The 11,168-nt window shown below is 44.9% G+C and overlaps 2 protein-coding genes across 5 annotated transcripts; both read right to left on the reverse strand.

The window, feature by feature from the left end:
• Positions 1-27: 27 nt before the first annotated feature.
• On the reverse strand, positions 28-2,909 carry fpgt (fucose-1-phosphate guanylyltransferase). The gene is made up of 4 exons (XM_057038787.1): positions 2,712-2,909; positions 2,184-2,351; positions 2,007-2,099; positions 28-1,682 (listed from the first exon to the last, which is right to left on the reverse strand). The coding sequence occupies exons 1-4, from the start codon at positions 2,782-2,784 to the stop codon at positions 286-288; spliced, it is 1,731 nt and encodes a 576-aa protein (XP_056894767.1). The 5' UTR covers positions 2,785-2,909; the 3' UTR covers positions 28-285.
• A 1,238-nt stretch (positions 2,910-4,147) lies between these two features.
• acot11b (acyl-CoA thioesterase 11b) lies at positions 4,148-10,617 on the reverse strand. 4 transcript variants are annotated; one of them, XM_057039228.1, is made up of 17 exons: positions 10,438-10,616; positions 10,216-10,315; positions 9,591-9,784; positions 9,379-9,448; positions 9,154-9,214; positions 8,978-9,079; positions 8,753-8,888; positions 8,513-8,666; positions 7,856-7,975; positions 6,823-6,961; positions 6,656-6,711; positions 6,081-6,147; positions 5,904-5,987; positions 5,431-5,564; positions 5,184-5,315; positions 4,971-5,097; positions 4,148-4,890 (listed from the first exon to the last, which is right to left on the reverse strand). In XM_057039228.1, the coding sequence occupies exons 3-17, from the start codon at positions 9,775-9,777 to the stop codon at positions 4,741-4,743; spliced, it is 1,719 nt and encodes a 572-aa protein (XP_056895208.1). In that variant the 5' UTR covers positions 9,778-9,784; positions 10,216-10,315; positions 10,438-10,616; the 3' UTR covers positions 4,148-4,740. The 4 variants fall into 4 exon arrangements, with proteins under 4 accessions (XP_056895208.1, XP_056895207.1, XP_056895209.1 ...); XM_057039227.1 differs by having other exon boundaries at positions 10,153-10,617; XM_057039229.1 differs by lacking the exon at positions 10,216-10,315.
• Positions 10,618-11,168: the final 551 nt, after the last annotated feature.

The raw sequence follows: 11,168 nt of genomic DNA on the forward strand, positions 1-11,168 counted from the left end.
GCACGCACTGAAGGCAAAACACCAATGGGACAGAGATAAAAAGGTTTATTTCATTATTATTGCAATTACAATGATTGATCGTGAATCTTTGATTCTTTTTTTGGATTGATTTAGTTGAAAAAACAGTCCAGAAGAGGTCATAAAAACGCACACACCCAGAATAAAGTCACACCAAGTCAGGAAAGGAAGATGGAAAAATGATACAGATGCCGATTAACAGCTGATATCTCTGTTAAACCTGAGCTCTAACTTCCTGAATAATCCCAGTTTGGTCCTTTAACGTCCTCAGGTTGACTTTGACAGTCTGATCTCATCGTATAGTCCTTTCCTGAACTTCAACATCTCCTCCAGGTTCTTGCTCTGCAAAGCTTCGTCTATAGACATCAGTGTGGTGTTACTGGGTAGCCTGAACGTGGAGCCACTCAGGACCGAACGTAGCATCGCCAGGGACATTGAGAACGAGCTTTGGTGATCGGGACAAACAGGAAACAAACGCGCTTCCCACAGGCTCCACTTTGGTTCATCTCTGGAGAACCTCACTGTCTCGTCTCCTAGCTCCCAGTGGGACAGACATTCTGCCAGACTGCGTCCAAAAAGCTTCAGCTCCTCCCTGGGCGCCTCGGATCGGCGCTTCAGGTCGTCGTCGATCCCGAAAATGACTGTAAGGAATCGGGGTCGCCGTTCATAATTCACACACAGCGAATGAACCAGGATTCCGTCGGGCACCGAGAGGCCTTCACTGACCCAGCAGCTGCTAATGATGGAGCCCTGGCCTATGCAGACTCCTGCTTCCAGCCTGGAGTACTCCACCACAGATCGGGCTCCTACGGTGCAGCTGGGGTGGAGGACGCTGTGCATGACGACACTTCCTGAAACCTCGTCTGGGTTCTCCTTAACTGGGAGGCTGAAAGCAGAAGACAGGAGGCCCAGCTCGCTCCGCAGGACCACATCTTCAGTGAAGTATAAAAGGTACTCCGATGTGGTACCTAGGTGATAGAACTTAGAGTTGTTCAGTACCAGAACATTCAAGGGAGTACCCTTTAAATGGTGGAAAATCCTTTTACGGGTTTCCACCAAACTGCTCTCCTCTTTGGTGACGTTTGCAGTGTTGCCGGTGTAATCTATGGTGGCTTTGGGGCCCAGAGCTTGGAGAAAGTCCCCGTACGCATCAATCTCACATGTCAAGGGTTCCAACTCTTTAAGCAGGTTAAGTAGAGACCTGGAGGTCTGAAAGTCAAAGTAAAAAGTGCTGTCAGTGTAAACAAACTCCGTGTCAGGTAAAAAAAGGCAGTTGCTGTGAACGGCGCCATTAGCTCTCATCTCTGCGATTCTCGGCTTGTGCAGGAACCGCAGGCAGCCGACCTTCTCCACGTCCAGGTCAGCAGACCTTTTAGAGGGATCTAATACAAACACTCCGTGGGTGGTCCCAGTAATGAGTGAGGAGGGGTGCGCTAGTGCTGTGAAGCCATGTCTGTCGAAAAGGGCGCCATCGTCTTCTGTGACACAGTAGAGCTCCAGGCAATCCGCAGCAGCCACCAGCACACCTGGCTTCATCCGAGAAGGAAAATCTACAAACAGGGCCAGTTTGATTTCCAGCATCTGGTAGAGAGGGTCACCCAGCGGCACGGCAGCAAAGATCTTCCCCAGAGCACTGGCAATGGGCAAACGCTGACTAAAGCCCCCTGGATGGAGAGGAAACAGAATTAAAGCCAAAAACATCCCTTATATGTGTTTAAGTTCCGGTGCACTGAAGAAGCCCTCACTTACAACAAAACAGACAAAGGAGCTCTGCTTGGTGGAATGTTTGTCCTTCTAAAGTTGCCATAATAATGTAAATATGCAAGTCATGACATGAACACAGCTTGTTCTAAAGCTAATAACCTCTATAAAGTGACAAATGTCATCACAATTTTGCACGTCTATCAATAAATACTTTATCAAAAGGTGGTTCTGGTACAGTAGGACAGTGGATAGTCAACGTTTAGCAACTAAAAATGACTTCAAACCTGCATGAACGAGAAGGACCCTCAGTTTGCTCAGAGTCTCCCCGTAGATGTCGTTCAGCTGCTGCAGAGCGTACAAAGTCGAGCCACCGTTTCCTGCAGAAGACAAGCTCTAATTAGGACCAGTAAAACTGGTTTTTGGAGCTTGTCAGTGGCACCAGTGGCGCCTAAACAACCCACCGATTTTACACCCAGGTGGATCTGAGAAGATCTTGTAGTCAGCACCAAATGGAAGCTCCTTCCTTTTCACCTTTTCAGCGATCTGCAGCTCGTAGGCTTCCCTCTGATCCCCGTCCACTGCTGTCAGAACCACCACATCCCAAAACTCGCCAGGTTGCACCTCTCTGCCTTTGAAATTTAAAATCACACGTGAGTGTATTTTGCATTAGAAAAGAGTAAAACACAATGGAGTTGTCATGAGTTGTCAGACTGTGAAACCGAGACAATTAGATCAACGTGGTTCAAATAAAAACATCTATTTCCTCAGATTTAGAAGCAGTAAATCAATAATCAGATCCTGGTACAGGAGAGGTCGTGTTTTTATTGTTGCTATCGGTGTGCAGAGTCCAGGTCGGGGTGATGCCACAACCAAACTTATATATAATTAACTTCATTTAAAAAGTCAATACGTGGGACTTCTTTATATAAACGTCAGTTACTGAAAAGAAAATCCGATAATTAAAAGATCCACTGAACATCGGCTCTCACCTCGCAAAGAGTTAAATTTCCTGAGTTTTTCTCTTGTTGCATTTCGTAACTTTTTCGCATATTCCTCACTCATGTTGCCGTGTAGACAGTCGTGGCTGCGCCTAAAGTTGTCTTTTCACTTTGATCACATTCACCCAGGATGTCGGACAGGTTCTGCAGCTTCTTTCTGTACCGGTCTCACACATTTCCTGGAGCAAGTTCCGCGCATGCGTAGAACTCTCCGTCTGCACACGTCTGTAGTGCGCATGCGTGTTTTGTTCAGTTTTGACACGTTATTGACATTATAAAATGAATTTTGCTCGATAAGCAGAAAACAATGACTCAATTGTCCGTTGGTTAAAAACTAAACAGTAACCAGTCTGTTCATTAATTTATATTTATTCAAACAACGTTTGTTTACATTTATACGTCTTTTTGAATGTTCTGACTTTAATCACCTTGGGTACAGATATTAAACTTTTGTAATTCATGACATTTCATAACTTAAAAATAGAAAAGAATCTTTTTTTAAAAAAACACAAGTTCACATAATTCCGTCAGTTTATAATTATTTTGGGGAAGTGACCGTTTTTATCCTACAAAGAACTGTGATGATCTATGGAGATAACACTCCAGTCATGAAGGTAAATGAGAATTATGGCTGCTGTATAGTCTGTAAAATCTCAGGGCTGGTTAAAGCTTACAACTTCATGCATGTGCAATAATTTCTTAAAAATGTACCAGTATATTAACTAAACACTGCAGTCCAAGATTTTAAGGCTCAAACACCCTTGAGGGAGGATGTAGCCATAAATGGTACACAGAAGTGGCATTCACTGAAAAAATCTAAGAATTATAGAGGGAAATAAGCCACAGACTAAAAGTTAGTGCTACCTGCTAAGTGTGTGACATACTGTAAATGTTGGCCCAGAGTTGTGTGTGTGTTGCTGTTTTCCTTGCCTCCCTTCAATACAAATGGACGACTGTGCTGTGTGTGTGATTGTATGTGCAAATGCATGTGTGTGTGTGTGTGGGGAGAGAGAGAGAGAGAGAGTGCGAAGGAGCATGAATAAGGTTTGAAGTCACAAGTGACACAACTTGCTCACAGACCCTGGTGTTGACACAGAAGGCAGGAGCACTTCATATTTAAAAGTGTGTCTGATTTTTCAATTTGACAGTTAAGTTTCAGTTAGAAATCTTAATTTTCTGAGACCTTCTGAGAATTAGGGAAGCAGTAGGCCAATCACAGAGGAATCGCGGAGTTACTAGCTGCAGGTCAAAGCAGGTCTCTCTGCACTAATAAACCACAGTCAGGGGTCCAGCAGCATAATAATAATGATGCACACCTATTATAACACTCCGATCACCACATTACACCCGAACACTTCTTGATCACAAATGAGTTCCGGAATGGCAGGAATGCAGTGTAAAGGTCAGGGAAATGGAGCACAATCCACTGCTGTTTATTGTCTTAGTTTAATCAGGGAAGAGCTCATCATTGGAGCAAACCGGGGAAACAATCATAATTTTAAACTGCTAGTGCAATCAACAGAGCCGCCCTCTAAAAACCACATCTTTAAATAAGAACAGCAACAACAGCCACTTAAAATTGAAATAATCTTTACTGATAAAAATCTTTGATTTAGCAGGTAATAAATACACTATAACAAAAATGTCTGATTCAAATGTCAGCTTACAGTTGTTAAAAGCTTCTTTGCCCCTAGAAAATGAAGATATTTAACCCTCAATCCTGCTAGCAGTGTTCAATAAAGTAGTAAAACCCTTCAGTTTATAAAGTGGGAGGTAAACCTTAAGCAGCTTACAGTCTAATACTGAAACAGTGCTTATTCTTGCTTCATACCTGGTAATCTTGCTGGAAACATGCAAAAAACATTTTTTTAAAACAACACAGTGAAAATAAATTCACTTCTTTTGTGCGCAGAGCTCAACGTTAAAGACTTGAATCAAAAATGCCAAGTCTGCTATTTCTGCAACAGGTAAAAAGTGAGAGCGTGATGGTTCTGGGCCTGATGGGGTGGGGGTGGGGGGGTCACAGGGACGTGGCTGTTAGCACATCCTTGTTGGCCTCCAGGAAGTGGCTGCAAGCGGAGAAGGAGCTGTAGAAGCTGGAAGACAGGCCGACGATATCTGTGGCGATGTAGGGGAGGACTCCTGGTGTGGCCTGGTTGTAGTAGGTGATCTGAAACCAAACCCATTGGGTCAGACATTGTGTGGGGGAAAAACGCTTACTTTGCGTTTCCTTGTCGGCATTCAGCTGACCTTGGTGAGACTTCCGGACTCCTCCCTGATTGTGAACCCAGCACAGAGCACCTCTCCCCGGGTGTAACCGTCAGTAGGCGGATGGGTGGGCAAACTGACAGAACGCAGGGCGATCAAGTATGGATCTCTGAGGAGAATAGGAAAGAGCACCTCTCAAAAATATAGAACAAACGCAGCACGCTATGAGCAGGGAGGTTTTTTCCACGGAATCACCTGGAATCACACGGCTTCCTCCTCGATGCCAGCAGGATGAAATCGTTGTCTTTCCCCACTTTGCTGACAGACGGTGTGGTCACGTGATAGAGGGTGTCTTCCTCATTCACCTGCATGATCGCCTCACACTCCCTGCCGCCATCAGAGGAAACAATTCAGAAGGACTTTCACTGTGGAACTCAGAACATGAGTTTATGCCTCTGCAGATTAAATCTCAAAGCATCCCAAATTAAAGTGCGGTACTAACTTATAATGCTGGTCCCACTCTTTTCTCCTCCTCAGGTCTGACAGCAGCTGAAAGGTCTGCTCTGCTGCCACGCCCACATGCATCTCCACCTTGAAACGCAACATGTGGTTTTCCTCCAGGGTGTACAGCCTGACCTGAGAAAGGTGCACACCCGCAAACACAAGGCTGGATTAACAGGATTCCTTCCACTCCTTTTAGATAGTAGCTGCTGTCAAAGGCCCCTTTTTTAAATGGAAGGACACATGATTCTACATTTATTGGGTGTGGATAGTTGTGTCTAGTTCCCCCGAGCTCTAAAGTAACCACTGGAGCTTGTCGGTGGTACAGAAGCAGCCTTGAGGCAACATCAGACTTTCTCTTTGCTGTTCTGTGGTACAAAAGTCTCTGAATGCAGCAGAATAAACAGCAGAATGACAACAGCTGTGTCTGCTTAACATCCCATATCCGGGACGATCATCAAACACAACACTTACATTGTTTTTCTCAGAAGTTAATACCCAGTTGGTTCTGGCATCCATTAGCTTCAGCGCTGAGACATTATTGTAGCTCAGGTACATCTGGAAAACAAATGGCTCCTTCAGCTCTCGAACGCAACTGCAATATCCAGTAAGCCTTACTAAGCGTGCGCGTGTCTGTTTGCCATGGAATACCTGGTTGCTCGGATCCCAGGGTACAGACACAGGCACTTCAGTCTGCTTGCAAGAGATAATGTATTTCCTTTAAAAAAGATGTAAAACAATGCATATTTTAAACAAAGAGAAGATCTGAGAAAGTGAGTGAAGTGGCGCTGGCTTTCACGCCGTTTTGCAACACCGTGGCGTGATTATACTGGGGCCTGGGTATTTTACGGGTGAACAATGACCTCATTGACAGACTTTGCGACTGTAAATGTGTGAAATCCTGCCCTGCAAAGTCATGCACTGCAGTACATCACAAGTGAGACACTGAGAGTTTCTGCAGCGTTTATGCAGCATCGTGTGCGATTTGCTGTATCAAGTGTAATATCTGGTTTTGGGGTGACTTGTAAAAAATTGTGGAAACAAGGAGAGGAACCAGTGTCAACGGGACCTGCCAGGAACAAAGGAGATGCTGGGCATATGTAGCATGCAGAGCAACCTTTACCCTCACAACTGCAGGCACTAATACCTGCTGTAAACCACATCGGCCATCTGATAAGCCACTAAAAAACTAGTTAAACACTGACTAGTTCAGAAAACCGACTTACCGATCAAGACGGATCTTCTTTCTAGCGATAGCTTCTTGGTAACGCCTCTTTCCATCCTATAAAAGACCAAGAAACCTGCTAGTGAAATCCTTGTCCCAGGATGCTCATTTTCCCCATTTATTTGCGGAATGTGTTTTCAGACTGACAGGATTCAGAATCAAGCTCACCACAGGCTCAGGTCGTATCCGCGGCAGTGTCCTAGGTTTCCAGTTACTGTCCAGGACTTCAAAAGTCATAAAAGCACTGTTTATATGGCGGAGGGGCTCTCTCCCCTGGTAGGCCTCAGCACACACGCCCACCTCCATGCTAGAGACGTATAAACATGTTTTAAAGTCTTCTTTAAAACCCCCAGCACCTAATAGACAGTGCATTTTGTTCTGTTGTGGCCTATGCTACAATACAACGACATCAAATATTCTCTTGTCAATCTATAGTCAATAAGACAATGAAGAACTGTTTGCAAAATGCTAAATGTTGCATTGACTCAAGTGTTCGGACTCTTTTCTGAGTGCTTAGTTGAGGCACCTTTGGCAGCGGCTGCAGCCTCCAGTCTTCTGGAGTTTGATGCCATGAGCTTTGTTCACCAAGATTTGGAGAAATTCTGACATTCTGGTCTGCAGCTCATCTCAGGCTGGATGGGTACAGCCATGATTGATGTCTGAGCAGAGCTGTGTGAGTGGGTTTAGGGTTCTGGTTGAACCACTCAAGGACATTGACAGAGCTGTCCTGAAGACAATGCTGTGCACCAACTGTGTGCTTAGAGCCATTGACCTGTTGGACTGTAAAACATTAGGGACCCTACTGAGGTCCTGAGGGCTTTACATCAGGCTTTGTTTGAACAAATTTCTCTGTTTAGCTCCAGTCTTGTTGTCCCAGCTGCAGAACCCCCCCCCCCCCCCCCCCCCAACGGCACAACCAGCCTGACCACTCTGCCAATAAGCTCTGATTGGTGGAGTGTCACTCTGGAGGGTGACCTTCTGGAACACAAGCGTCTAAATAATTGCTGCACATTCATGCATTATTAAGGTTTTCATTATTAAATACATCTTCCAAAGCTCAGTTTTACTTTATTTTGGGTTATTTTTTTGTCAATTGACAAGAGATTATTTGTGTTTTTGTATGTAAACTTGAAACATAAGAAAATGTAAAATGAGTCACGCTGTAATTAACTTATACATCAATCACCAGCTTTTGCATCACCTGTGCTTGAAGGAGTTGTTCACGATGGATTTCAGCACCAGTCGGTCACCGATATGAGACGGGCCCCGGAAGTGGAACATGTCTATGCTCCTCAGGGTCGGGTGAGCGTTACACAAGCGGCTGCATCCAAACAAAAGAGAAAAAGGCAAAGTGCTTTAAGTTTGGTGTTGGGACCCGTGGCTTGCCCTCACAGACAGCATGAAGGACTGACATCAGCCTCACATCTGCACTTTAGGTACACAACCAGAGACACCTGTGAAAGGAACACCGATACTGGACGGAACTCCATAGGTGTTTCCATGCTGATATGCATATTTTTGCTTTCAACACTGAGTCTTTGTTTTCCTTGAGCTCCTCTTGGACCAGCGTGGCCCTTCAGGAATATCCAATTGAAGTGATTAGCTCACTCTTAAACAGACGTTAAGGAGCTCAGACATCTGAGAGGCCATTCTGAGAGAAGAGAATTGTGCGCCTCTGTGAGAGGAGCCAGGTGAGGTCATTTGGCCATCTGCCTTTTGGGCGGCTCTGTGGGGAGGGGTCCTGAGCATGCGCAGCTGGAATGACGTGCTAAAAGAACTAACCCATCTAGACCTGGAACACCTTAGTGTTCTCCAAGGGGTAGCTGGGGAGAGGATGGTCCAGGCTGTTTGCACACACCTCGCAGAAATCGTAGCCACGTTCTCCATCCACGCCATAATCTGGCCCCCAAAGGTGCTGACTTGGTGGTTGGTATGCGGCGGCAGTACCAGCTCCACGCTCTCCACTCGCGTCTGCTCGGCCGGCACGGCATCCTGGTACTCCTGGCATTCTCCTGGGAAAGCCAAAACAAGAACACGACATCAGCCGTCCGCACCGCCGAGCGCTGCGTCACAGAGCCCCCATGTGTGCTGCCTGTACCTGGCTGAGCCGTGCTGCTGCTCAGTAGGTCGGTAATGATCTCAGCGTGGAGGAGCCTCATCCTCCTCCGCTCTGCCGCCAGGCTGTACTCCATCTGCTCCAACTGTGTGCGAGGAATCACTTGCTTCAGTTGCACCTGTGCACACACAAAAAGCACCAAAGGAGCGTTGGGACCGGCTTTGTTTGGGACTCTCGTGCAGCCATATTGTGTTTATTGTCACTTACCTTCCCAGCTTCTGTTCGCCTGGCGACAAAGGTAGCAAAAGCTTGGCAAACCTTCCACTGTCTGTCTGTGTAAAGGTCCTCACAATTCACCAAAATACCCACCTAAAGGGACACAATCACTGCATTCATGAAGTTTACCTAAAAATAAACCACACTGAACCACATCCACCACCAACCTCCATACTGGAAGTAAAAGCTCGGTTGACCTTTGCGATGATGTTGACCACCTTTCCCACCCTGGAATAAACACACATACAGACACATCTTTTCTTTACTATAAATATGCAGTGGTTTTACTGTCAACAGTAGATAAACTGCTTCATTTCAGCAGCAGCTGCTGTTAATTTATTACATATGGATGCAAGATGATCCATCTGAAAATCATGGAAATCATACGTTACCCTATTGTGAGTTCAAAATGGATGTCGTCCACAGAAGCGGTAATACAGGAACATCCTGCGTGTCTCTCGGCTGAGTTCAGACACATAGTAACAGCAAATAACACACATCATAATATGAGAGTGACTCGCTGCACTCGTTGCACAAAGAGGTTAAAGTAAGAGAGGCAGTGTTTGTTTGAATATTCAAGCCAGATTTGTCTATGTTTTCTGACCAGACAAGCAGGCTGTGGAGTCCATCCACTTCAGCAGCTGTCCCACACTCAGCTCCCCACGGTGGTTGGCGTGACATGGCAGCACGATCTGACTCATCTTCAACTCAGTGGGGTTTCGGTATCCTTCCTCACTGCCCTGGATGGGGACGGGGCACTGGACCATGTCAGATTTATCTTCAGGTGTCATCGTTCAGCTACACATAGGAAAATCAATGTATTACGAAATGGCATCAGTAGCATGATCCACTAAAGCATATAAACACGCTCTGATGCGGTGAAAGGCGTACTTGGATTAAGAACAATCAAAGGGGACAGTGTTTTCTATATATAGACCTGGTTTAAATAAACAAAACAATGATTTGATTAGTTGCTGGTGCGGAATAAAATGTCAGCAAAGAGTAAAGCTGGAACACAAGGTGCTGTAAATAATCCCAGCATGCATTCCGTATTGCCCAAGATTCCGCTCACTGATAGAAGAGCCAGAAAAACTTGAAATATTTGTTCCAGTAGACCATTTAAGTGCGCTGCAACTCGAAAAGGTCTGCAGCCTTCTTATACTCACAGGTAGTTATGTTTGAGCCCCTGCACACATGTTGAGACAGAAACTATTTAAAGAAAAACTCGCCAGTGGAAACAAATGCTTGTCACTTGACTCTTGTCGTTGCTGTTATCGATCCCAGAAGTTGCCGTAACCTTTACGCACGCTTCAGGGAAAAGGTCTAACCCTTGAATACAAGGACATGTAGCAGTTATATTGCAGAAAACTATAGAGGTAAATCTGTTATTTATGCTGCAGCGTAAGTCCATTGACGTTGACATTGAAAACAAACTGCATGAAACCACTTACCAGGTGTTAAAGTTATTTTGAAGTCGCCAGTGCGCTTCGGCTTCAACGCATTAATAACTGAAGATTCTGAAGCCTGCGTATAGGACCCTGACTCGATTTTCACTCATCCTCAGCACGAACTTTCGCACTTTCAGCTCCTCAAAGTTGCACCGCTAGGTGGGGAAAGAGAGGGGGCAGAAAGCGTCCCTGTGTTACGTCAACATTTTTAAGGTGGGACAGTCCTGACTTTATCTTCAACAACAAAATCGACGTCGCATTTAGCAAAAACCACGAAGACTTTCAAGATCCCCCAGAAATCACACTGAAATTATGATCCAATGTCCATTGTTTAAAAACTTTCAATTGCTTTTACCATTTTGCCTCCAAGTAAGTCATTACCCCGGGCATACGCAGCCCTTTGTGTGTAGTTTAAAGTTATTACACTAGTCAAACGTGGTGACCTAATCATTTATTCAATTACAATCTTTTTCATATATTATCGTCAAAGACTGAATAAAAGAAATGCTCTAAAGCCCACACAACTAGTTGAGCGTTCCTCACGTCAACGCCTGCATTTGCTTATAGATGTTCAACATCACGTAAATAAACAAAAACAATCTAAATTATAAATGGTTATATAAGGTGAAGAAATTAGTTTCATTTTTACAAAATATCGCTATTGCTAAAAAGGTCGGATTATTAAAGGACGTCAATTTTGATACTACAACTGTACAATTGTGAGCAATAAAATG

This window comes from Takifugu flavidus, chromosome 7 (assembly GCF_003711565.1).
Source record: "Takifugu flavidus isolate HTHZ2018 chromosome 7, ASM371156v2, whole genome shotgun sequence".
NCBI lineage: Eukaryota > Metazoa > Chordata > Actinopteri > Tetraodontiformes > Tetraodontidae > Takifugu > Takifugu flavidus.

Excerpts from the sequence above, each read along its gene's own strand:
- fpgt (XM_057038787.1), bottom strand. The coding sequence starts at position 2,784 with ATGAGTGAGGAATATGCGAAAAAGTTACGAAATGCAACAAGAGAAAAA. Across the intron at positions 2,352-2,711 it reads GAAATTTAACTCTTTGCGAG|GCAGAGAGGTGCAACCTGGC; the intron begins GTGAGAGCCGAT and ends TAAATTTCAAAG. Across the intron at positions 1,683-2,006 it reads GGTCCTTCTCGTTCATGCAG|GGGGCTTTAGTCAGCGTTTG; the intron begins GTTTGAAGTCAT and ends CTCTCCATCCAG.
- acot11b (XM_057039227.1), bottom strand. The coding sequence starts at position 9,777 with ATGACACCTGAAGATAAATCTGACATGGTCCAGTGCCCCGTCCCCATC. Across the intron at positions 9,215-9,378 it reads CATTTTGAACTCACAATAGG|GGTGGGAAAGGTGGTCAACA; the intron begins GTAACGTATGAT and ends TGTTTATTCCAG. Across the intron at positions 8,667-8,752 it reads CAGCAGCACGGCTCAGCCAG|GAGAATGCCAGGAGTACCAG; the intron begins GTACAGGCAGCA and ends TGGCTTTCCCAG.